The sequence below is a fragment of the Xenopus laevis genome, chromosome 3L, assembly GCF_017654675.1.
Source record: "Xenopus laevis strain J_2021 chromosome 3L, Xenopus_laevis_v10.1, whole genome shotgun sequence".
NCBI lineage: Eukaryota > Metazoa > Chordata > Amphibia > Anura > Pipidae > Xenopus > Xenopus laevis.
This window is the reverse complement of record NC_054375.1, coordinates 78,056,736-78,083,374: the sequence shown is the minus strand read 5'-3', so window position 1 is coordinate 78,083,374 and position 26,639 is coordinate 78,056,736. Positions and strand designations below refer to the sequence as shown.

Below are 26,639 nucleotides of genomic sequence, written 5' to 3'. Positions count from 1 at the left end.
CCCCCAGGTGTCATCAAATAAATAGATTATTAGCTGCATACCCATTAAACCCTTCATAGGGTCCTATACTAAATTTTGAGCTGAAGTTTTCATACTGTTATTTTATATTGTTGAAAAAAATGTTTTTTCTCATTGTTTTCAATATGTACGGATAAGTATGGAAACATACTTTATTACATGAAAAAATAAATAAAAACATGTGATGAAAATGAAATTGTCAACTAAAAAATGTACATTATATAGTGAATAAAGTACACCCTCTTGTAAAATATAAGGATATTATAAGTTACTGAGGAGTTTCATGATAAAAACACGAGGCCGAAGGCCGAGTGTTTTTATACAGGTCATAGAACTTCGAGGTAACTTCTAATATCCTCACATTTTGCAACTGGGGGTACTTTATTTATTATAATACACAAGTTTCAGTGAGTCATGTGACAGAAATGATATCAGAACTCACCGTTTATAACTGATGACATCAGAACTCACCGTTTATAAGAATATAATAAGATATTCATGGCTTTTGTGTATTATTTACCTGTACATGCACATCATATTAAAGGAGAAGGAAAGGTTAAAACTAAGTAAGCCTTATCAGAAAGGTCCATCTAAATATGCCAGTAAACCCCCAAAGTAGTGCTGCTCTGAGTCCCCTGTCAAAAGAAACACAGCATTTCTTTCCTTCTATCATGTACACATGGGCTTCTGTATCAGACTTCCTTGTTTCAGCTTAAACCTCATTGCCCTGGGCAAGAGCATGTTCAATTTGCTCCTCTTCCCCCCCCCTTCTCTACTGTAATCTGAGCCCAGAGCAGGGAGAGACTCAGGCAGGAAGTGATGTCACACCATGTTAATACTGCAGCTCCTATCCTAAACAAACAGAGAGTTTCTAGAGCTTTTTACTCAGGTATGGTAAAACATTCTACAGAATAAATATAGCATTCTAGCTTGCACTATTGCAGCTAATCTATTGGCAAGAAACTGCCTCCGTAGCTTTCCTTCTCCTTTAATATATGATTTCAAAACTTGAGCCCTTCAATAAACTCCATACATGAACTTATCTCCCTAACTTAAAAACGGCAATTTGAAGCAACATTACATTGAAATCATTAAAATGTATAGTTAACGTTATTTGTAAAGATACTGGCAATATATAAATTCTTTCAGAAGGATTTTCATACTTTTCCCTTTTTAGCATTACTTTGGTATACACTTTACATAAACCGTTGCACCTGCCTGATTTTTGACATCTTCATATTCTGAGATCTTGAGGTTTAATTTAGCATTTCTATGCATGAATATGATTAAGCCGTCACATTACAGCACGCTTACCAATCCAACTGTCCATACATTACCTCTTATCAAAAAATCTCATGAGCCTTCTGTCGAGCAAGATGGATGGAATTTATTATTAATTCTGACAGAGCCCTAGATTATGTCATGTGAAATATAAATGCCTTAAGGGAACGGCTTACACAAAATTGCTGTAGGGAACTTATAACATTAGTTTTCATTTGTTTTGTACCAATTCTTCCTGGAGCCGAAACATAAAGAAACTTGCCTATGACTTTTACATCCACCAAGAATATATTAAAATACAGGAACCAATAAGGTGCAACAAAATACGTGCCAGAAATACAAACTATAGTATGTATTACCTTGAGGCCTCTAAGTAACTGATATATAAGGAATTGAATATGGTCATCTGTTAACTTTTGGCACTTTACAATGTTATTGAGGTCGGCTCCCATTAGATTCGTCACTAGATACCTGAAAAATGAAATATGCATAAAATAAATTTAATGAAATGTAGAACACAATTAGAGTCTTCGATTTCTGTCTTAATAATAACATACTAATTATGCGTATTATTACTATTATTACTAATTATAGAATCAGGTCAAATAAGATTAAAGGATATTTATACATGAAACCCCTCCCAAAAAACGGTGTGCATAAATAAATCTGCGGATTAGGTTTTAAGAGACTAAAATTAATGGGACTAACTTTCTATGCATGTATGAATCATACCCAGATGCAGTGTACGTATGTATGTATGTATGTATGTATGTATGTATGTATGTATGTATGTATGTATAGATGCAGGAGACAGAGATTTGTGTGGGTCTTATCAGATACACCTGCACCACACCTGTGATTCTACATGCTCAACCCTACTACTACAATTTGACCCGCAACAGCTTTATCCACATCCCAATGGCCACCATAAACCAATAGCAATATCATCAAAAGTCAGGAGTATGCGGAAAGTGAGACGGAGACGCCTACCCACACCTGTGTTTCCTACCTTCAATCCTCCCAATACCTACAGTCATATGATAAAGTTTGGGAACCCCTCTCAGCCTGCATAATAATTTACTCCACTTTCAACAAAAACGATAACAAGTGGTCTTTCATCAGTATTGAGCATTTACATGCATTCAAATTAGCAAAATTACAAGGGTACCCAAATTTTTGCACAGCCAGTTTTTCACATTTGATTCAATTTCACACAACTGAATACTGCTTCACAAAAAATCTTTGTTCAGAAAACACGCCAGTACTCAGATGTTCCTGGGAAATGAAAGACAAACCACTTATCTTTTTTTGTTGAAAGTGGAGTAAATTATTATGCAGGCTGAGAGGGGTTCCCAAACTTTTTCATATGACTGTATACTAACAGTGCACAGTATTCATCCCTGAGCAAGTAAACTTGTGTTGACATTTTGATATTATACCTCTACTTTACTATTGCTGTACTGTGAAGATATAGTTCAGAAATAACCGGATGATAAATCCAAGCGCCTCTTGCTTGCCATTTTATATGAAGCTTGCCATTCTAAAAACGATATGCCTATATGAACAAAGATATGCATGGCAGAATAATCCATGCAGATATATTTCCTGAGCCCTTACAGAAAAAGAAAACTGATTCTGCATTTACAGGAAGGGTATACACAAATTTTATTTTGGTCACATTTTTGTATAATCTCTTATCACAACAGACATTTTAAAACCTGCTGCATTATCTGATCAAAATCAACATAACAGTGTCTTGAATATTGGTCTCCATGAGTTAAAGTTAGCATGGCACATTGTCTACCCAGCAGGATATTTCAATTATAATTAACCATGCCACCCACCTTTTCTACCTTTAGGTAAGCTAGCAATAAAGCCAGTGAACCTGTAGGCACAGCATAAGGATGCAATAAAATGTGCTTGATAAGCGTTATTGTGCAAGAAGCCCTACTGAGCATCTCTGAAAGAATCTAACAACATTTCTAAAGGTGGGCAGAAATGCTCTCAGACACCAAACAATTGGTTTCCCGCTATATTCTTAAATGTTTCCTAAAATGTATTCTTATCTGAAGAATATTCTAATAAACCATTCAAGCCGTTGAACTGTACCTACTGAGCCGACTCGTATAAGCAGTACTTACACTTCATTAAAATTTTCTCCTGAAGTAGATGGTGTGAAAACATCCAGCAAGCCAATAACCTGAAAGGCAGAGAGGAGATGTAGGTTAATAATGTGCTTTAAGATCTTTTAACACTGTATTGTAACCCACATGCTGAAGGCTGTACTCTAGACAGCATTTAATTAGCTGCAATTATTTTCCACAATGCCATTTCCGATGGAGCTTCTAAAAATAAATACACAGGACTTGGTTTGATTAAATTAAAACCTGCCGGTGACTCTTTAGACTGTGTTCTCTTCCTGCTTCATGACTTAAAAGGACATGGAAACATTAAAGTGACACTTTAGTCTTACCCTTAATGTAAAGTAAACAAACAACAACAAAAAATAAACACACATTTAAAGGGGAAGGAAACCTAGTTGGCGCAAAAACCCTCCCCCCCTCCCGTGTGTTGCCCACCCTCCCTCCTCCCCCCTGGCCTACCCGTCCCGCTGGGCAAATGCCCCTAACTTGTTACTAACCCTTCTGCGCAGGTCCAGTCCAGGGAGTTCACAGACGACATCTTCTTCCACGCGATCTTCCTCCTGCTTTGACCGGCGCATGCGCAGTAGGAGCATTTCGCCGGTACGATCTACTGCGCATTCGCCAAAAGTACTTTGTGACTTTTGGCGCATGCGCAGTAGATCCGTACCGGCGAAATGCACCTACTGCGCATGCACCAAAACGCCGGTCAAAGCAGGAAGAAGATTGCGTGGAAGAAGATGTCGTCTGTGAACTCCCTGGACTGGACCTGCTCAGAAGTGGAAGAAGATGTTGTCTGTGAACTCCCTGGACTGGACCTGCTCAGAAGGGAAAGTAACAAGTTAGGGGCATTTGCCCAGCGGGAGGGGTAGGCCAGGGGGGAGGAGGGAGGTTGGGCAACACACGGGAGGGGGGGAGGGTTTTTGCGCCAACTAGGTTTCCTTCCCCTTTAAGGGGGACATTTTATTAGAATATGTGTTTACATGAGAACAACATGAAATATTATGGAAAATAGTATAGTCATGCATGGTGTAAATTTCAAAACACTTGAATCATGTGAAAATGCAGACTACAGCATTCTTACAAGTTTATGTGTTTCATCACTGGCAATTCCTGTGAATTACAATGGAAAGGTATTTTCATACATCACTCATGTAATGCTATTTCATGCAAGCAACAAAACTTTCCATGTAATTATGCCCTTAACTACAGCACTGTGGAATATGTACAGCACTGTGAAATTTGTTGGCGCTCTAAAATACTGTACATGTTAATAATAATTCAGCCTTAAATTGGGATGTGTGCATTTAAAAATTGGCACTGGCAAAAGGTGCAATGATGATCTTGAAATCGCTCCACTATAAGTTTGAATGGAAATCTTCTTTTGACAGATTATCTTTCAAGAACATGCCATTGAACATAAGTAAACCACTGTTGCTATGTCAACTCCTGAGATAAGCATTTTCTAAAATTTGTATGAATGTATGCATGGTCAAGTGGAAGAGTTGTGTCTAACTAGGGATGCACCGAATCCAGGATTCGGTTCAGGATTCGGCCTTTTTCAGCAGGATTCGGATTCGGCCAAATCCTTCTGCCAGGCCGAACCGAATACAAATCCTAATTTGCATATGCAAATTAGGGGCAGGGAGGGAAATCGCATGACTTTTTGTCACAAAACAAGGAAGTAAAAAATGTTTTCCCCTTCCCACCCCTAATTTGGATATGCACATTAGGATTCGGATTCAGTTCGGTATTTAACCGAATCCTTCCAGGCTGGTAAAATACTGGCTAGGTGGCAACCCTACGTCCAGTACATGGTGCAACGACAGAAACAGGAGTGGCAGCACCTCACATTATCTGCCATTCTGAGCATTTGCATGACGATCAGAACAACAGAAAGGTGGCCATACCATATAGACCGTTTATATACTTGGGGCATATTTATTATTCTACGTAGAACTAAATTCACTGAAAAAATTGGGTAAAAAGCTGTGTAAAATATAGCATGGTGTGTGTAATTTTATGCCATGTGAATGCCAGATTTGCCACCGTCATTTTACATTGCTTCCGGCAGTAAAATAGAAAATCCTGTTGAAGGATTTTACAAGCTTTTACAAGAGTTATGGTATATACTCTGTGTTTGATCATTGCAATATGATCTGCCTTTAGGGGAGGAATGGCTATTTACTTCCACTCAGAGGAGAACTCTTTCCACTCAAAGAGATGACAAATGTCTTAAAGGAGAATTCAACCCTCTAGGCGCAAAAATCCATCCCCCTCCCACCTTCTCCCCAGCCTACCAGCCCCCCCCCAGGCAAATGCCCCTAATTTGTTACATACCCCTCCTTCTAGGTCCTCTCCAGCGAAGTTCACGGCAGCCATCTTCTCCCGAGTGCTCTTCTTCCAGTAATCATCGGCATTTGGTGGCGCATGCGCAGTAGGATGCATTTGTCGGTTCGGATCTACTGTGCATGCGACAAAAGTCACGAAGTGTCCCGAAAAAGAAATCGGAAACTTTGTGACTTTTGGGGCGCATGCACAGTAGATCCGTACCGGCAAATGCATCCTACTGCGCATGCGCCACAAAATGCCGATGACTACCGGAAGAAGAGCACTCGGGAGAATATGGCTGCCGCGAACTCCGCTGGAGAGGACCTAGAAGGAGGGGTAAGTAACAAGTTAGGGGCATTTGTCCAGGGGGGAGGAGGGAGGGGGGCCTACGCAGGGGAGGGGGGAGGGATTTTTGCGCCTAGGGGGTTGAATTCTCCTTTAAGCCACTTACTTCACTCGTATTAGAAAGAAGGGAACTGCAATGGGAAAAGGGCAGGGAGGGGATCGGGCAGCTGTTTTAATCTCCAGCCCAGATCCCAGTGCAGATTCCTTCTCCCTAACACGATCTGTAGATGCATTTCATCAACACGGAGGCCTGACAGAGTATGAGGGCGTCAAATTGCACCCTAGGTCTGAATCTGGATATGGCTACTTCAAAAGTCACTGCATCTAGTGATCTTTAGCTACCAATCAGCAGGCAACAATTACATGGCATCAGTATGAAGCCAAACATGAAAGAGAAAGTGTGCATGCTTTGTAACATTGAACACATCATTAAATTATGCCATATTTCAAATCATTTTACATATGTCCAGACTTTGCAGATGACAAGTAGTCTTATAAACACAATCTGATAAAGAAAAGGAGTAACATTTCATTTTAGAAGCATTGTCCGAGAAAAGAATGTAAAAGTAATGTTTGAGAGTTTGGGGTTTTTACCTTGTAAGTACAAATGCTATAGAAAATGTGTATTTGCCTCACATTGATTATGAACAATAAAAAAAAAAAAAAAAAAAAAAAGAATTCAGGTTTTTATTCAGTATATTGCTTCAAAATAGCATCATATAATGGAAAATGCCATTAGGTAGGATGTGTCATGATAAAATACTAAGATTCATTGCTGAAATGTACAGCCTGGAATGCTGCCATGGCAACTCTTCTCTTCTCCCCTTGATCTGAGACAGAAAGACATACTGCCAATATGCACACACAACTATGTGTGCACAGGTAGAGACATTTGAACACACATTCATTTTCTATAGCAAGTGTGAGCAACTTTCGAACTTACAATGTAAAAACAGGAAATTCACAAACATTACTTTTGCATTCTTTTCTAGGACAAACCTTCTATAATTGAATTTTACTCTTATTTTAAGGACAGGCATATTGAACCTGCCCTGGCTGTGGCTAAACTACACTTACACAACTAACAGCCTTTGGCAGCAGGAGGATGTTGAAAGTTATAGTTTAACAAAATAAGTGTCACACTGTTCTGCTAATGACTCCTTGCTAATAATTAGGAGTATACACCTCCGTTCTTATTACAAGATTCACTAAACAGTTTCACAAGCTTCTCAGTGTAGGTAGTTTCTTACATTCTCATGCTTCATATGCTTGAGCAGCCGCAGTTCCCTGTACGTTCGCCTTGCATGAACTAGTGACTGAAATGGCCTGGAGAGCTTTTTTACTGCCACCTTTTGTCGTGTCTTGGTATCGAATGCAGAGCTAAAGGAATAAATACACAGAAAATAAATTAGAGAGAATACAATGTAATATTTATTATTATTATTATTAACAAAATTATCTCTGAAGTTAAAGGCATACAGTCATGGGTAACCATTTTTTTGCAAAACGCATCAGTTAATAGTGCTGCTCCAGCAGAATTCTGCACTTAACTATGTTTTTCAGGTTTTTTTCTGTTTGTAAGTTTCCCAGGAGCCCGCGGTCATCTGACCTGTGCTCTGATAAACTTCAGTCACTCTTTACTGATGTACTGCAAATTGGAGTGATATCACCCCCCCCCCAGCAGCCTAACAACAGAACATTGGGAAGGTAACTAGATAGCAGCTCCCTGACGCAAGATAACAGCTGCCTGGTAGATCTAAGAACAGCACTCAAAAGTAAAAATCCAGGTCCCATTGCGACTCCTTCCAACAGCCTGCCAGAAAGCAGTTCCATCCTATAGTGCTGGCTCTTTCTGAAAGCACATGACCAGGCAAAATGACCTGAGATGGCTGCCTATATTACAGCTGAAAAGAAATACACTTGCTGGTTCAGGAATAAAATTATATATATATATATATATATATATATATATATATATATATATATATATATATATATATATATATATATATATATATATATATATATATATATTATATATATATAGAGTGAATTATTTGCAGTGTAAACAGTGTAATTTAGAAATAAAAACTACACCATAAAAATCATGACAGAATCCCTTTAACAACAAACAAAGACAATGAGGAAGGGTTGGACATTACATCAGACCACAGGCAGCCAGAGGGCTTCTTGTACCTAGAAAATAATCATACTTCTGCTTTCATCTGCTACTTATTTATCCCGCCCTGGTGGAAAAGTCACACAGATTGTGGTTAATCATTATTGGGGCCGCTCAACTTTATATTTACATATAGAGAGTGAGAAGGAAGTTGCAAATCGTTCTCCCATTATACAGATATATTAAAAACTTTTTTACTCTGTGTATATCCATTTCTTATTTAATAACTTCCTAGTGATAAAGTTTTGTACATTTTTAGAAAACCGAATACAACTGAAAACAAATGTTATGCTTTTTAAGGTTACATTTCCCCTGATCTTGAGTCACACTAAATGGTTAAATCTGTCACAGTGGAACTGGCTTTCTTGGGCTAGGGAAGTTGTGGTTAGCCACTTCCTATTGTGCATTGAAAGTGTTGTAGTGCTGCCTTATCATCTACCAAAGGTGCAACAAAATGAAAGTGTGTGTAAGGACCATTCTACGTGTATTCATTTTTGCCAAAAACAATATTCCCATGCTTCTATCTTAGGCACACAGGCAGATGTACACCAGCGGAGAAAAGCCTAATCTAATGACTTCTGCCCCATATATGTGTGTGCAACGACAGGCACGGGATCAGGCAGTCAGCACACATAACACACAAAGTGGATTTTGGTATGCATGCCTATCAGTACATACTTACAAGGGACAGAAGGCAGTGTTGAGCTTTTCTCCTTTAGTGTATATATATAAAGAGGCCAAGTGGATACGGACTTTAGACACAGTTGCACCCAGGGGCCTCAATGAAATGTACTCATTGGCATGTTTTATTTAAGAAGACTCCTGTCCGTCCTTGTCCTTTTTCTTTTTTTTTCTCCTTTTTTCCTGTCCCTAGGACTAATCAATATCGTACTTACCTTGAAATATTGGCAGTACGGCTCTGTTCGTGTTTTTATTTTTCTTGGCACGGGGAATTGTTCTACACGATAAGTGGGACATGGGAGTGGCGACATATAGATACACTATAAGTGGGATTCATTCTTTTACTACATGTACTTGACCTCAGAACTGGGTATCAAGGAACCACGCTAACAATATATACAATATAGGTGCTATAACAATGGTTCAAAATATTCTCCTGACAATCACATGTCAGGGATGAATTTATACTTGATTATATTTGACTGGTGCTTTTGGACAGGATTATTCTACCCTGTAGAAACAATAATAAGAGATAAGCAGTCCATGCGGTTCAATATGTGTAGTACACGGAACCATTGACAGATTAATATATGACCAGACCCCTATTCCAATTAGATGCTATATGGCTCTGGAAGGGCTGTTATTAACTTAGTAACTATGTACCCCCAAATGCTGCTACATATTATTATTTATAGATTAAAAATTCTTTGGACCAGCTTGTTGCACCGGAACACATGGATACCTTTGATAACTTTGTTTTGGGATGTGTCATCTGTACAGTCCTTATGTCTCAAAGAAACTATATGAGTCACTATATACATATATTTTTTAAGGTTTTAACAAGGCTAACTTTTTTCACTTTTTTCACACTTTTTATATAAAAAATTTTTTAACATGTATTTGGAATTTTTAACATGTATATGGAATTTTTGTTAATGGATTCAGTAATTTATGCTAACACTTTAATGCAGAACACTGTTGTGAATATATAACCAACTCTGCTCACTAATTAACTCTGTTCACTGATTGGTTTATGCTTGTATTTATGGATCACGTGATGACTTCTGGGTGCATCCTGACGACGGTTCAGAAAGAACCGAAACGCGTTGATGTGGGGTAGATTGTAACACTCCAATAAAAAGTATTCTTCACAAACACCCGTGAGTGCTCTTAAATGATCTAATATGCAAACCCTTGAAGCAGCACCCGGGGCTCGATGATTTGAGGGTGAGTGCCGGTTCTACTACACCATTGTTGTTTACTGTGCTTTGCACAGTTACCGTGCACCCCAGCAGAAGGAATTTGATGGACTTTCATTATGGCTATTAATCGCTATTTAAACACTACCCACTACAACCAGGAGTCAAGTTAGAGGGACGGACAGGAGGTGAAACAGAGCCTGAGAGGTGTTGATAAGAATTGGGAAAGACTCACTGTGAGGGTGCCTATGCTGAACTGTGTGGCTGCCGGTTCCGCCTTGGATGCTTTGCCGATAAGCTGGATATTATCCATTTACGCGTCCGTTCTGGACGCTAACGGTCACGTGAGTACCGCATGGTAGAGACGCGACCGGAAGTGCGGTGCATCACACAGTACCGGCCGGCCCACAGTGTGTCGCCTGTTCCCTGGCTGCGGACTAGGCAAGGTGAGATTAAGCCTTGGCGACTTTGAACGTCACGGATCAGGGTCCCGGATCCGATGTATGCCTGTGAATTGTGACGTGCTCCGTCACTTGCTCTGGGGTGGTTTCCGACGGCTGCGGCTTCCATGTGGAACGGCCTTTGGGGAGTGACACAAGGAAAGTGCCCAGGGTAGAGAGAAAATTGCCGCTGATTACGCCATCTAACTATAACCTGCAATGTGAACTGTGTAGGAGTAGCTGACGAGCTGGATAACCTGAGACAGAGGGAGTTGTGAACCAACCCCAAAAAATCCCTGATTGACGCTGGTGCTACCGCAAGTATTGTTCCATGGTTATGATCACTGTGATTAATACAGGTTTAATAAGGTCCAGTTTATTGGGAGAACTTACAACCTGTTTATATGGCATGCCAAGTGAAGTAGTTAAAACTGAGTAATACAGCCTATAAAGTGAGAGGGTTGTTAGAACCACTGGACCTCTATACATGGTTAAAAGTGGATGAGTTGCAAGCCAGAATTGACAGTATTGACTCTAGATTATTTCATCAGGGCCAGCCAATAATAGTCGGCTGTGAAGGCCCAGTGGCCAGGATTACCACGATTTGCTCCAATCCTCCTGAATTGATTTTGGTTTTGTTAACAATATATATATATTTTCTTGTATATCTGCTGTGCTGATCAAGCCAATGGATGAAGAAACAAGAGCTTCCTCTTTTGATGTGGATACCACTGGTGAATTCACCTTCACGCAAGATGATGTGAGTCGCATATTGTTTACAGAATCGACCGCCACTGAAAGGGTGGGTAAGTTGCCTAAAGATTTATTTAATCAGCTAAATGGTCTCAAAAAGAGGGAGGTTGATTTTTACTTGCATGGCCTATACCTATCTGATTATTATAGGCAGCGTAAGATTCCAAGGGGCTTCCGAATTCGTAATATTCCAACCATTGGCCGCGCTAGCCCTGAATTTTGCAGTCGCTGGTGTGGCATTTTGAACAAATGCTCCTTGGATCTTATGTTGCTAGTGGTTGAACAATCTGGGAAAGAACTTAGAAAGATACGGGCAGAGATCGGTGAGCTTGAATCGACTGCCATTCCTTTAATGGTGGCTGATCAGTCCACAAATTGGAAAACAAAATTAGAAACTAGCATTGAGAAATACCGACAGGAGTTGATTGCATTTAAACAAACCAAAGTGATCAAAGTAGATTCTGACTACAGGGACCGCCGAGTTTATGGGTGGTTAATAGGGAGACAAGACACAGACAGGTGGTCTAGACGGAGAACACATAGGAGAAATTTTTCCACGGTAGACAGCTCTGGGGACTCACCCACCTCTGATATTGATACACCCAAAGGGCCCACGGCATGTGCCTCTCAAGAGAATATCCCCAGCGGAGTTGTAACCCGCACTCATTTTTTAGGGGAGGCAAAAGGAAAAGGAAACATACCAGGAGAGGGGGGTACAAACCGCCGAGGCAGACCACCGAGGAAGGTGAACATGTAATATTTAACTTGAGCAAGCACATGCTGACACAGGGCGAGGCTTCTCTTCTGAGCAGGGGTTTGTCATTTGTTCCGGTCCAGCGGACCGATGAATTCAATCTGGAGATTGATTTATATCGCCTCCAAAGGAAATTGAAATTGAGGGACTTTTTTAAAGACAGGCCTGATGCTCAAGTAGAGAAGTTTCGCCCCGTCAGCAGGTTTGAACCACCCAACACACCGACCTCAATAAAAACCTACTGTGGCATAGTGCAGAGGGACTTTAAAAACAGTATTTCCAAACAGGATAAAGTTTATTCCAATTTGAACAAAATTGAGCGGGAGGCCATACGAACCCTTAGGAGTGACAGTGAACTGATTATTCGGCCGGCCGATAAGGGTGGGTCTATAGTCCTACTTGACCGTGCATTCTATAGAAATGAATTGTTTGGACAATTGTCAGACAAACGGACCTACATGCAATTACAAGGGGACCCTACTGAGAGGTTTAAGAAAGAAATAGATCTCCACCTCAACACAGCTGTAGTCAATGGGTGGATTAGTGAAAAATGCTGCCAGTATCTTTCTGTAGAATTTCCCAGGTGTCCAATTATATACACGTTGCCGAAGATACACAAATCCATCACCTCACCCCCTGGCCGGCCTATTATTTCTGCACGTGGATCTCTTCTTTCAAACATTGCTTGTTACCTTGATACATTCCTTCAACCCCTGTGTCTAAAGATGCCCTCCTACATAGCTGATACACCGGCCATTCTTCAAATCTTGGCCACGCTGGGTCCACTCCCTGATGACACTATTTTTGCCACGCTTGACGTGTCTAGTTTGTACACTATTATACCGCTTGATCAGGGTGTCTCAGCTTGTAGGACGGCATTGATCAATGGACACACGGGGGGGCCACCGGTTGAATTTCTTTGCTCCCTACTGGAAATGGTACTTACCCGGAATTATTTCCGTTTTGAAAATATCTTTTATTTACAACTGACGGGCACGGCAATGGGGTCCAACGTGGCCCCCTCCTATGCAAATCTATATATGGATTTTTTTGAAAAAGAACATATCCTTTCTAAATATGTTGACCAACTATTTCTATATAAGAGATATATCGATGATGTGTTTCTGATATGGCGGGGGGACCAAGTTGGACTCCAGACATTTGTTGCCGAATTAAATGCCCTTTCTACTCCGGTCAAATTTACATTAACCCTTGATCGTGATACGGTTGATTTTCTGGACATCAGAATTTTTCGTACGTCCAATGGTGTGGGCACTTCTCTTTTTCGTAAAGACACAGACAGAAACACGGTTTTGCATGCGCACAGTTTTCATCCGCCCTCTATTTTGAGATCCATACCATACACACAATTTCTTAGAGTTGTTCGCAACAATTCTGATTTTGGGCGGGCAAAACAACAGGCATATGAGATGCATGAGAGATTTGTACAACGTGGGTATCAGAAAGAGTTCTTGGACAAGGAATTGGAAAGAGCTCTCTCAAAAGAGGATACAAACAAGTCTGTTACCAGGTCTGGCGAAGTGAACAAAGGGGACACTCTAACCTTTGTTTCTAACTTTTCGCCTGCAAGTAAACACATATGTACATCCATTAGAAAGAATTGGCCCATACTACAAATGGATAACAGCCTACCATTCACTGAAGTGGAGGCGCCGAGATGCGCATACCGGAAGGGTCGGGCCCTGCGTGACATGTTGATGGTCACGGACTTGCAAAACATTCGGGAGACTACGTTGCCACAGACATGGCTGAAATCGAATAAAAAGATATTTAATAAGATGGGCTGCTTCAGGTGTAGCGGCTGTATCACGTGTGGCTTCCTTCTAACTGGATCTCATTTCACCCATCCTCACAGTGGTAAGAGATTTGAAATACGATATCGATTAACTTGTCTTTCTGAATATGTGGTTTACTGTATTATTTGCCCTTGTGGCTTATACTATATTGGGAAATGTACCACTACTTTTCGGATTCGGATGAACAATCACAGATCCACCATACGCACGGCTCTAACCTCTGGCAAGGCTGACAGTCCACTTGCGAGACACTGTGTGAGATTTGGACATTCGCTCCCCTCCATACGATGTGTACTAATTGATCATGTCCCCCCACTTAAACGTGGAGGTGACAGGGGGAGGATATTGCTTCAAAAAGAGGCCAAGTGGATACGGACTTTAGACACAGTTGCACCCAGGGGCCTCAATGAAATGTACTCATTGGCATGTTTTATTTAAGAAGACTCCTGTCCGTCCTTGTCCTTTTTCTTTTTTTTTCTCCTTTTTTCCTGTCCCTAGGACTAATCAATATCGTACTTACCTTGAAATATTGGCAGTACGGCTCTGTTCGTGTTTTTATTTTTCTTGGCACGGGGAATTGTTCTACACGATAAGTGGGACATGGGAGTGGCGACATATAGATACACTATAAGTGGGATTCATTCTTTTACTACATGTACTTGACCTCAGAACTGGGTATCAAGGAACCACGCTAACAATATATACAATATAGGTGCTATAACAATGGTTCAAAATATTCTCCTGACAATCACATGTCAGGGATGAATTTATACTTGATTATATTTGACTGGTGCTTTTGGACAGGATTATTCTACCCTGTAGAAACAATAATAAGAGATAAGCAGTCCATGCGGTTCAATATGTGTAGTACACGGAACCATTGACAGATTAATATATGACCAGACCCCTATTCCAATTAGATGCTATATGGCTCTGGAAGGGCTGTTATTAACTTAGTAACTATGTACCCCCAAATGCTGCTACATATTATTATTTATAGATTAAAAATTCTTTGGACCAGCTTGTTGCACCGGAACACATGGATACCTTTGATAACTTTGTTTTGGGATGTGTCATCTGTACAGTCCTTATGTCTCAAAGAAACTATATGAGTCACTATATACATATATTTTTTAAGGTTTTAACAAGGCTAACTTTTTTCACTTTTTTCACACTTTTTATATAAAAAATTTTTTAACATGTATTTGGAATTTTTAACATGTATATGGAATTTTTGTTAATGGATTCAGTAATTTATGCTAACACTTTAATGCAGAACACTGTTGTGAATATATAACCAACTCTGCTCACTAATTAACTCTGTTCACTGATTGGTTTATGCTTGTATTTATGGATCACGTGATGACTTCTGGGTGCATCCTGACGACGGTTCAGAAAGAACCCGAAACGCGTTGATGTGGGGTAGATTGTAACACTCCAATAAAAAGTATTCTTCACAAACACCCGTGAGTGCTCTTAAATGATCTAATATATATATATATATATATATATATATATATATATATATATATATATATATATATATATATATATAGGGCAACAAAAACCGCGCACAAAGGACTTGTATAAGTGAAAAAAGATAACCATTGGTTATTTTTGGTTATCTTTTTTCACTTATACAAGTCCTTTGTGTGCGGTTTTTGTTGCCCTATGAATTTTTCAAGTTAACCTGCACCTAGGCAATTACCTTAATGATTTGAGTGCTCCAGCTACATGCATAATTATATATATATATATATATATATATATATATATATATACATATATACATATATATATATATACACATCAGCTTAAAGAACATAAACACGAGTCATTTCTGCAAAAACGTTTACCAATCTTGAATGAGTTGAGGACCGTACTCAACTATATACATAACTGGCACCCTTATTTCTCTTTCTACTACTGTCAGACAACCCTTGTACAAAAAGCCATACCAATAGGACTATAGGTGGCTGCAAATCAAAAAGAATTCCCATCAATCCTCTCTTATTGCTACCAGTGTCTATATAGCTCCTATTACATTTAGCACTGCCTACATCTGATCATTGTGAGCAGGCCCCTGATGTCCATTACTCTTGTGGGCCCTAGGAAGCCTAGTCAGTGACTGCATAAAAGCCTTACACATAGTAAATACCAGCCCTTAGAATATTTTTTTAATCACATAGGGCTGGTCTATCAACTCTGTAAGGCAATACATTGTTATTGCTACTTTTTATTACTCCTCTTTCTCTTAAGGCCCTCTCCTATTGATATTCCAGTCCCACATTCAAACCTATGCATGGGTGCTAGAAAAAATTTGGCCCTAGCAAACAGATTGCTGAAATAAAAAAAGCTAAATAACGCAAAATCCACAAATAATAAAAAATGAAAGCGAATTAAAATTTTCTCAGAATATCACACGCTACATGATGTGAAAAGTTAATTTAAAGATTAACAACCCCTTTAAGTGACGCCTCCAATCTGTCCTGACAGAATTACATTTAAGGTTAGTTTAACATGCAGGTTTGATGAAAACGTAGGTGTGAGCCAATTAATCAGCAATTTAAACCAGTCGCAAGTAACATAAAACATAGAAATGCATGTTAAATGCATAAAAACAAACGTAACTGTGTTATAAAAGCATATAAATGCATAAGTCAGATGCACAGAACAGAAAGGCATAAACAAACCCTGCTTCTGACTACAACTATATTTGCAAATAACGAAGAAAAACAATAATGTATATTGGAAAGTTGCTTAAGATTACATATATTTTCATTTTTTTTATACTTTTTTTTTTAAATAGTTTTTGAATTATTTGCCTTCCTTGTGTGCCTTTTGCAAATGGAAATTTGATAAAATGTGTACAATACAGTAGCCATTAAAGAAGCAATATACCCGATTGTTCATCATGAGCTCAGGGAAAGGGCTTGTGCTGAACATACTTTTTGCTTATTGTTTTAATAATGAGATTTTTTATTTCTTTGTAATGTTAGAGCAAAACATGGCAAAATAGGAAACTGAAGCAACTCCATGTACTGCATTATAGACCCAACCAAACTGTCACAACAAAGGGGGAAGGGAGAGGGTTGTATTCTGGTAATCTAATCATCTACCTTGCATAAACCAGTTTCCCTGTTTAGCTCAAGAAATAACAGCTTATTTGTAATATAAACAGTAGGCAAAAAATTATGTTCAGCCAAGTCCTATTCACTGAACTCGTGTTACCTTTAAAGAGAAAATATACCCACTTTTTTGACATGAGCTCATTCAGCTGGGCTTGTGTAGAAAAAGTAAATAACGACTATATAAACTGCTAGAAATAAAAATAAATGTATTTCAAATATAACTGATTCCACAGATTGCAAAAAACCATGGTAACTCTTATGAGCAACTTCCCACCATTCCTTAGGGTACTGCCACAGGGGGAAATTTGCCCTACAATGGACAAAAAATCTTGCATCGCTGCAAGTAAAACACATTACTCTTTGCAATCTGGCTTAATTGCAGCAATTTAAAAAAGCATTCTGTTAAGCTGGATCACTGCTAGTAATGTATTTTACTTGAAGCAATCTGAAGGTAAGTGAAGGGGGAGGGAATTGTCATATATGTCACCTGCGCTAGCACAGATTTACTTTACGTATCTCTCTGTGTGCCAGTACAATGAGGCGGACCGTAGACTGAAAATTTTTCTGCTTTGCTAAGCTTGCAAAAGATATCTAGGCTGAAAGCAGCATAGCCTACAATAGGGGTGCCCAAAAGGAACATCGGGATCTACCAGTGGATTTTTAGTTGGTGATCAGTAGATCTCAAGACACTGTCAACAAACAGCTTGTCTAAATCTCCCTCCTGTTTCATGCTTTTCATTCAGATATTTATCATGCTAAGGTTATGTAAGAAATAGTTGTTTGTTAAATATAGCAATATAAATTCTCTCATAAATCAATATAATATTTAAGTAATATTTTCCATGGAACAGAATGCCAACAATGCTTTTATGATGTAGATCATAATGGGGTAACATCACTAAAAATAGATCTCGCATTATTAAAGTATGGGCACTCCTGGCCTACACGCTCTGTCCTTTCCCTTAGTCACACAATGTAATGCAATCCCACCATTATCTTACCACCTCCTATTGAAAGCAGAGAGACTTAAAGTCTCAGATAACACTTCACAATGTAAAAAGATGTGGGTGGGGTGGCATTACTGGATAAGGCTAGTGCTACATGGGGCTGAAATCGACCTGCTGAAATACATAGGCTGAAAATCAGCCCCTAAGCGAGCATTAGCCTCCTCTCCTGCCTGCATCCATAGCTGTTGTGTTGGCTTGGGTGCAGGCACATGAGGTTGATTTTGGCAAAGAAACATGAGAGTTTGCATTTTGGAGCTGAGTCGCGTGTTCTTGTACCAAAACCAACACAACAGTTCTGGGTACAGGCAGGAGGCTAATAAATGCAGGTTGAGAATTAAACCATATGCTCCTATCAGCTTTCTGATGTGCCAGCACCAAGAGCTACTGCTTTGGCCCAGGTGCGTGTAAATAGAGCGTACTTCAGTACAAAAACAGGTGAGTTTTCATTTTAGCACTGAAATCCACTCCTTGCGTCTGCACAAAGCCTAAATAAGCTGGTCGGGCACTAGCCTTAAGATAGCCATACACGGGCAGATTAAAGCTGCGATATCGGTCCTTTAGACCGATTCTGCAGTTTATCTGCTCATGTGTGGGGGCTCCCGACGGGTCCTCTCGACTGATATCTGGACGATTTTTGGCCTGATATCTATCACTCAAGTTTGACCGCATTGGCTAGTTGATGCGGTCCTGCGACCTGTCGGTGCCCATTCGTAGCATTGTAATCCGATCCCCAGGGCCGTACGTTCGGATTCACCCGATATCGCCCAGCCATTAGTGGGCATATCAGGTTAAGATCCGCTCGTTTGGCGACCTTGCTAAACAAGTGGGCATATCAGGTTAAGATCCGCTCGTTTGGCGACCTTGCCAAACAAGTGGATCTTATGGTGTATGGCCACCTTTAGAAGGGATGTGAACTGGTGCCTGTGAATAGAGATAGACTATTAATCTTATCCTTTTAATCTGTACAATCAGCTATGTTTGTGTAGAAAAAAAAATACATTTATATTTATTTCAGGAAGTTCAGATAGTGTTATACACCTTTCCCCAGGTATACAGTGTTTTTGCTAGGCAAATGCTTCATTTCTGCTCCATAGATTCCCAGACAACAAACAAAACTATGGGTACGCACAAGACCTCTGTGGTGTGGTTATGTTTATCAACCAACAATGTTTATAAAATTAACAGGCACTGAGGTTATAAGAATACACCAGTGTATCATAACACTTGCTCAGGCTGAATGAAGAAAGCCTTATAATGATTTTTTTTTAAAAAAATCCACATAATTGTACCAGATGTTTATTGAATCTATTTTAACAAGCAGACTTTACTAGTGTTTTATTCTTAGCATTTTGAAATATTTGATGGTTTGTGAATTTCTCAATCTAACTTTTTTCTGCTGCAAATAGCTCACTCCTGCTTTGAGTCACAGACTTATGACACCTGGTCTAAAAAGCTTCTTACAGCAAAAAATAAATAAAAATTTCCAGCTGCGACCTTGCATGAATGGGTTATTTGGAGAACACTAAATACAAGTTAGGTTGAGGGTGTGTACTAATAAATTATTTATAACTCATAAAACATCTATTTGCATATATATATATATATATATATATATATATATATATATATATATATATATATATATATATATATATATATATATATATATATATATATATATATATATATATATATATATATAGTTCACTTCTCTGTACTCATACCTGTCAAAACTCTTAGCTCAACAAAATATAAGTAGTTTAAGTTCCCTGTTTTTGGCACACTGGGGAAACATTCTACTGTTGGACTTCAAATGATCTATTTCAGCCATGTCCAAGAAAAGATACAAAATGATTATGTAATGGCTTGCAACCCAGTGGTTTTGTGTTTTATACCGTGTAGCAAGTCAATTGTTTCTATTGTTACAATAAGCATATTCTTACAGCACTTACTGTGTCTTAAGTGGCTCAGGACAAATGTGTTCTCCAGGCTACAAAAATAAAAAATAAATCAACTGGATAAATAGATTCACTTCTATAAGACTTAATTCCCCCTACTTGGGGGGTATAAGTGTGAAGTTAGAGATCGCCACAGTCCTCTAGAGTGAAATTCTGCCACTCTACATTAATTTCTATTGGATTTTGAAAAATACTCTCTTTAAATTCCCATAAAAATGAAGGGAGAGTGATGGAATTCACTCTAGAGGACTGTGGTGATCTTTAACTTCACTATTTGATGAATATACCACCTTGTATAGAACTGTGCTGAATGTCTATAGACTAGCTATGTTGGCCCTCTATGACTAATACAAACAATTATCCTTGTTCGCAGCAGAGAAGTAACAAATCATAGCAATGTGCGCAAGAATCTGTGGTCACACTCTGCCCGATGTGGAACACCAAAAACTTGTACTACTTTGTGAAGCTTCTCCTATTCATATTCCAGGCTCTCGTTCACACCACTGGTCACTAAGGAAAATAGATCCCAGCAACGGGATAGCTTCTTAAATTACAAACTAGAGAACTGTTGAACATAAAACATAATTCAAAAACCATATTAATAAAAAATTAAGGCAAATTGTTTTAGAATATTACACTAAAAGTTTATTTAAAGGTGAACAAGCCCTTCAAGACAGGAATGTCAAGCCCAGTGAAGGGAAGAAATGGAGAGATGAGAGACTAAAAGACTGGTTAGTACCATACAAACTTTCCAGTTTCCAAAAGATTATATTAAAAAAATTATACTTGCATGCTTTGTTATTAAAAGGCCTATAGGGCGGCCCATGGCAAGGCTCCAAAAACGATATTTAGAATCATATACAGTAAGAGCACATCTAGCTGGTCAAACCAGTCCTTGCAGATAGCAGGATAGAGCAAACACTTTTGTAGCACAGATAGAGAAAATATTATCAAGTCAATGCAAGTGAAACATGCAAGACCCCATACACAATTGTGAGGGAAGTAAGAGAGATGCAGTTACTAAGCATGAGGCACAGAGACGCTGCATCACAGAAAGAATATCCAGCAATGGGAGAAAAATCATTTAGTTCTGAAACAGATGGGAGCTGTGACTTAAAGGGGTTGTTCACCTTCCAAACACCTTTTTCAATTAAGTTGTTTTCAGATTGTTGCCCAGAATTAAAGACTTTTTTCAATTACTTTGCATTATTTATTTTTTACTGTTTTTCCAAAATCTAAGTTTAAAGTTGAATGGCCCTGTCTCTGGTGTTTGAGTCTGGCATCTCAGTAATTCATGTGCAGATTCTAAACTGTTACAATTTTGCAACATTCAATTGATACATTTCTCAGCAGCATCTCTGGAGTATTAGCAACTATTGTATCAATTCTAACAGCTGCCTGTAATGAAACCCCGAGATTCTGTTCAGCAGGCACAAAGATAAGAAATGTATAAACTAAATGTATCCATTTAGAACAGTTTACAGGGTTGGCCCAGGGCTGCTTCAGAAGTTGAAAAAAAGACACTTGACACTTCAATATTAGAATACGGTCACACATAAAAATAGTAACTAGTTGTTTGAAGGTGAACCACCCCTTTAAGTCAGTATCATCCAGACAGGTGCTCTAGAACTCATGCACTTGGCAGGTCTGGCATAAATGGACTTTTACTGGGGAAACAGTGATGACCTTGTGTACCAGCAGCCATAGATAATGACATATAGGCGCTTAATTGACAGAGAAGTGTTTTGAAGCAGTAATTGCACCCAAGTGCTGCACTCACAGGCAACACTTATAATTACTGGAAACAAATATGATGTTCTAATAGAAAGTTTCCCTGAAAAAATTCAAGGAAATAAAGAGAGAGAAGTTACCACCAAATTTTGCCTATTTTAGACCAATGGCACACAGCGAGAAACCTGCACTTGGCAAGAGGAATATGAAAAGAGTCCATGCCAGGTGATGTCCAAAAAGGCTTAAGGGGGGGGTAATTGTGTATGTTTTAGCATGTAGAGGGTGTTACCTCACTAAAGCTGGGCATACATGCAACATCGCTAAACTAGAGGATGTTTATCTGATTTGGCTAGCCAACATGATCTGATCATTCAGTCCCCTGGATCAACAATCAGATCATAATGGGGCCTGTGGAAACCCATCAGTAGGGGACTGTATCATCATGCTAATGCAATCCTCTCCTGATGGAATTTCCATACCGGTCAGGACCACCAAGATCTCTATACAGGGCACAATAATCTGCTGGCTCAGTCAAGAGGGGACGACTAGTCATCAACGTTTATCATCCGTGTGCAGCCACATTAATCTTACAAGAGCATCTGTGTAAAAGTCTTTTGAATGAATCAGTAGCTGATTGTGGTATCACAGCTACGTTGATTTCTAGTAACACTTTCCACAATTCAGAGTATTCACTAGGTGACTTTTCCAGGGAAAACAACAAACAGATAAGGGACACCCTGCATTATCCAAAAAATTGCCTTTTGCCAGCATGAAACAGTTATATGCAATATACATACATGAACTTAGAGGCGTTGTCCAACAAAAAAAAATATTTTAGACAGAAAATCTATTTCTAAATAATTTTCAAATATATATTCAAAGAAAACTGGCAACATTTTAAAGATATTCACAAATGTGTTTGTCATTAAAACCAATATAAATCTGTTATATTTTCTGCAGTCCTGGCTCTGACTCCTGAAACAGTGTTGCAAGCCAGCTGATTAAAATGCATAGAGGAGGACTGACTACTGTTACATTGTTTTAAAGAGATATTGACATCAGAAAATAACCTTTTTTATTATTATCTATCATAACATTTCTTTGAATGCTATTTATAAAAGTATTTGCCTGATGCTTTTACATTACCTTTCTTACTGTTCCTTTATGAGGGGCTGCCATATTTGTGAAGCAGTAGTCCGTTAGTATTAGAAACTCTTACTTACAAGAGCAGACCTATCAGTGAAAAACGATCAACAAGACCTATAGTTAACTTTTAAGGTAGATTAATATTTTGAAAAGATCATTTTTAGTGTCAGTATCACTAAAGTGTCAGACCTAGAGAACAAAAGTGATATATACTTATTTCAACTGCAGATATATTAACATGTATGGGATCCCTTATGTGAACGCCCAGTATCCAGAAAGCTACAAATTACAGGAAGCCAATCTTCCACAGAGTCGACTTCAAGCAAATGTAAAAAATGTTATTCTCTGTAATAATGAAATAATAGCTTGTGATGGTAACTATTTACATAAATAGAAATTGGTGAGAAAGCAAAAAACAGGAATATCACCTACTTGTATTCTTAACATGAGTTTATTTGGGAAGTTGGGTGACTAATCTTACCTGAAAGCATAATAACCCAATTAAAATTGTTTGATAAGGGACACAATTATGTAGCCAGCATGACTGGTAGAACCACAACCTCTTCATAACTTTGTTAGGCCTCTGCATCTTATATACAAGCCAATACTAAATGAAAAAAATTGTCAGAACATGCACAAAGCTATGAGTGTTTTTACACAACTGCTCATCTCAGGTATGTTTACCATAAGGGTATGTAGCCAGGTATCAAGTGAGCAACAGCTTCAGGACACCCCTTTGTGTTTGCTGCTAGTGAGAGAGCTGGAGGAAGAGTCAGTGTTTACTACATTTCGGATTTACTTTACTGTGGAGATGACATGTCATGGCTGATGAGGAAGGAAGTAGCTGATTTTTCCTTTGTGAGCCTCAAGTTTTTCACGTGACCGCACAACGCTAGGTACATGCTGTATTAGTGCAACTGATCAAAGTGACGCGCACACAGTACAGACATAGACAAGAAAGCAGATGGGGAGGCGCATGTGAGACTGAAGAGCCGGCACTGAGGGATATTATTCCTGGAGCTCTACCTGCCCCACATACACACACAGTAAAGGTGCGGCACTACACACACATGCAGCATTGCTTCTCTCATCAGGGCCGGGGGGCGTCTGAACTACAGCTCTCAGCATATCAGCCTGGCCAGTCAGCTACAAGTTGTAACACATGTACACGGCCGGCCTTCCCTGCCTCAGAGCCCAGTAGAATGGCCAGTAAAATGACCAATGGTGCACTATTAACCACACAGTTTGATGCATTGTGTGACGGGTGCCAGCAGGGCCCAATCCCCACCCGCTTCACAATGGCCCCCACCTACCAGACAGAGCCGAAGGCACCGGAACCAACAGGGGTGAGTCTCTGGTACCGCTCCGGCACCTCCCACACCGTCTTGTTCAGTTCTTGCTTGTAGAAGCCAGCGCGCCCGCTCATCTTGCCCCGACCGGTAAGCGCACAGCCACTGCTGAGAGGAAGGGAGGAGCCGGCAGAGAAGGGAGGAGCCAGGGGCGGAGGGATAGCAGGTGGATGGGCAATGCGCTGATAGTGCCTCATAGCATGTAATACTGTTCCACTACCATTCTCAGTGGCGCCTCCCCGCACTAACTGCTATAATGACAGCAGCTCAGAGCAAGTCTTGTGGGGTTGCAGGTCACAGGGTGATTGTTGTGTCAGCATGGAAATCCAGTTGGACCTAAACCACCACCAGGTGACAGTAAAGGGAAAGGTTTAGGCGTAATCAGCCCATTCACCACTAGAGAGAAATCGTGAGCCAGGTGGTTCAAGGTATAAAAGGAAGGGTTGAGCCCAGGATGTGATCTTCAGTTCCAGCAGGTATAGACAGCTACATCTCCTAAATACAGCCTTAGGCAAAAAAAGGACTAGATAGAATGGGTAGCTGGTACCCCAACAAGGAGATAGTGGCTTAGAAGCCGTGGTTCTACCACAGATGGGGTGGAGTGAAAGAGAGGGAAAGTGTGGACAACCCAGGCCAAGGTGAAGGAAATTCCTATCCAGAAAAGCCAAAGGGGGCACTGGTGAGGTGTCAAGCTGACTGAAGGAGGGAGGTGACATACAAGGACAATTCCTGACTGGGGCGTAGTGGAGGGTCGTAGGTCGTACAGTGGACTACCTGACCAGTAGGTGGTGTAAGAAAATTCCTTGGCTGGGTTCGCAAGTCTTGTGAATTGTTGGGAAGGTACTCAGCAAATCGGTAAATCTGCAAGAGGTAACATTTGACCCAGTGATGTTCGTATGGACAGTGAGTACTGTATGCTTTTAGGGATGCACCGAATCCACTTTTTTGGATTTGGCCGAACTCCCGAATCCTTTGTGAAAGATTCGGCCGAATACCGAACTGAATCTGAACTCTAATTTGCATATGCAAATCAGTGAAGGGGGAGGGAAAAAGAGCACAAAGTGTGTGGCTAAAAATTTTTTTTACTTCCTTGTTTTGTGACGAAAAGTCATACGATTTTAAGGAATCGGTTCGGCCAGGAACAAGGATTCAGCCGAATCCTGCTGAAAATGGCTGAATCCTGGCTGAATACCAAACTGAATCCTGGTGAATTCCTAATGCTGTTAAAGAAATAAAAAAAATCTGGTTCACGATTTTGGTGTACTGTGCCTTTAACGTGTCGGACAGGGCCCTTACAGGCTGAGGGGGGCAGTCTACATGTCAGAGGCGATAAAGAGGGAAAAGGAAATATATGTCCAAATTAGCGATGCTTTTAATGTTATTTGTACATGTATTTGCTGTAGGAAACTTTATTTGTTTATTTCTTTCTGTTTTCTATGTCTGACTCTGTTCTCCACCAGGCCTGCTAGGTTCTGCTACAGTGTTTCAGGAGTCAGAACCAGCAATGCAGAGAATATCAACAGCAAGACACATACGGCTTTCAGTTGCAGTTACATTTAAAATTAAACCATTAGCAAGCTTTAATTAATGCGTGTGTGTGTATTTATATGTATATATAATATTTATACACGTGTGTGTTTAAAATTTTCAATAACATTAGGGTAATTGTCACAGGCTATTATAGGGAGCAGCCCATATATTTAGAAAGGATGGAGGTTGAACCCAAAAAATCCCAAAAAAGTCAGAAACACTGTAAGAAAACTGAAAGCACTGATTGATAAACTGGGATTGTTATAAATGGAAAAATGTCACTTTAACTATATAATAGTTATAATAAAATATTCCATACATTTAGAAATAGCTTTTGGTACCCTCCACTGCTTCAAACAGCCCTCTCTACAATTCAGGGAAAAACTGGTATTCAGCTGTACAGAGGGAGCCAATCAGAAAAAAAGTATAAATGGGCCATAAGTGTGATATCACTCCTGTGCCATGTATACTTGCTTCACATTTGCTTTTGTGTTCTTTGCATCAACTAGAAGTTACGGATGTTTAACTTAAACAAAGGTTGATCTTGGTGGATGTGTCTTTTCCACTTTCAACTATTACATAACTAAATACATGTAACAAGGTTTTAGACAAGTAAGAGAATTTTGGCTGCTTACAGCATGGAATAAGATGGCAATTTGCATCGATGGGATACACAAAAGCATTCCTTTAGCCTCTGGTGAAACAGACAATGAGAATTAATTATGCTCCTGTGCATCACACACTGGAAGGAATTCCAACATTAGCATAAGAAGAGGAATACATGGCAGCTGCCCTGCTGGGATGATGGAGTCAGGCTTCTTCTTACAGGATAGCCTTGCCTTCACTCA

At 39.6% G+C, this 26,639-nt stretch overlaps 1 protein-coding gene across 3 annotated transcripts in view; it reads right to left on the bottom strand.

Annotated features, from left to right (window-relative positions):
• The window catches only part of mapk11.L (mitogen-activated protein kinase 11 L homeolog), a 46,279-nt gene extending 21,791 nt beyond the window's left edge, over positions 1 to 24,488 (bottom strand). Inside the window, exons 1-5 of one of the 3 annotated variants that reach the window (XM_041584824.1) lie at positions 22,913 to 22,965; positions 20,030 to 20,067; positions 7,367 to 7,496; positions 3,441 to 3,499; positions 1,659 to 1,770 (exon numbers count right to left, since the gene is read on the bottom strand). In XM_041584824.1, coding sequence (XP_041440758.1) covers positions 1,659 to 1,770; positions 3,441 to 3,499; positions 7,367 to 7,496; positions 20,030 to 20,067; positions 22,913 to 22,945 — 372 coding nt within the window. In that variant the 5' untranslated portion in view covers positions 22,946 to 22,965. 3 annotated transcript variants of the gene reach the window in all.
• Positions 24,489 to 26,639: the final 2,151 nt, after the last annotated feature.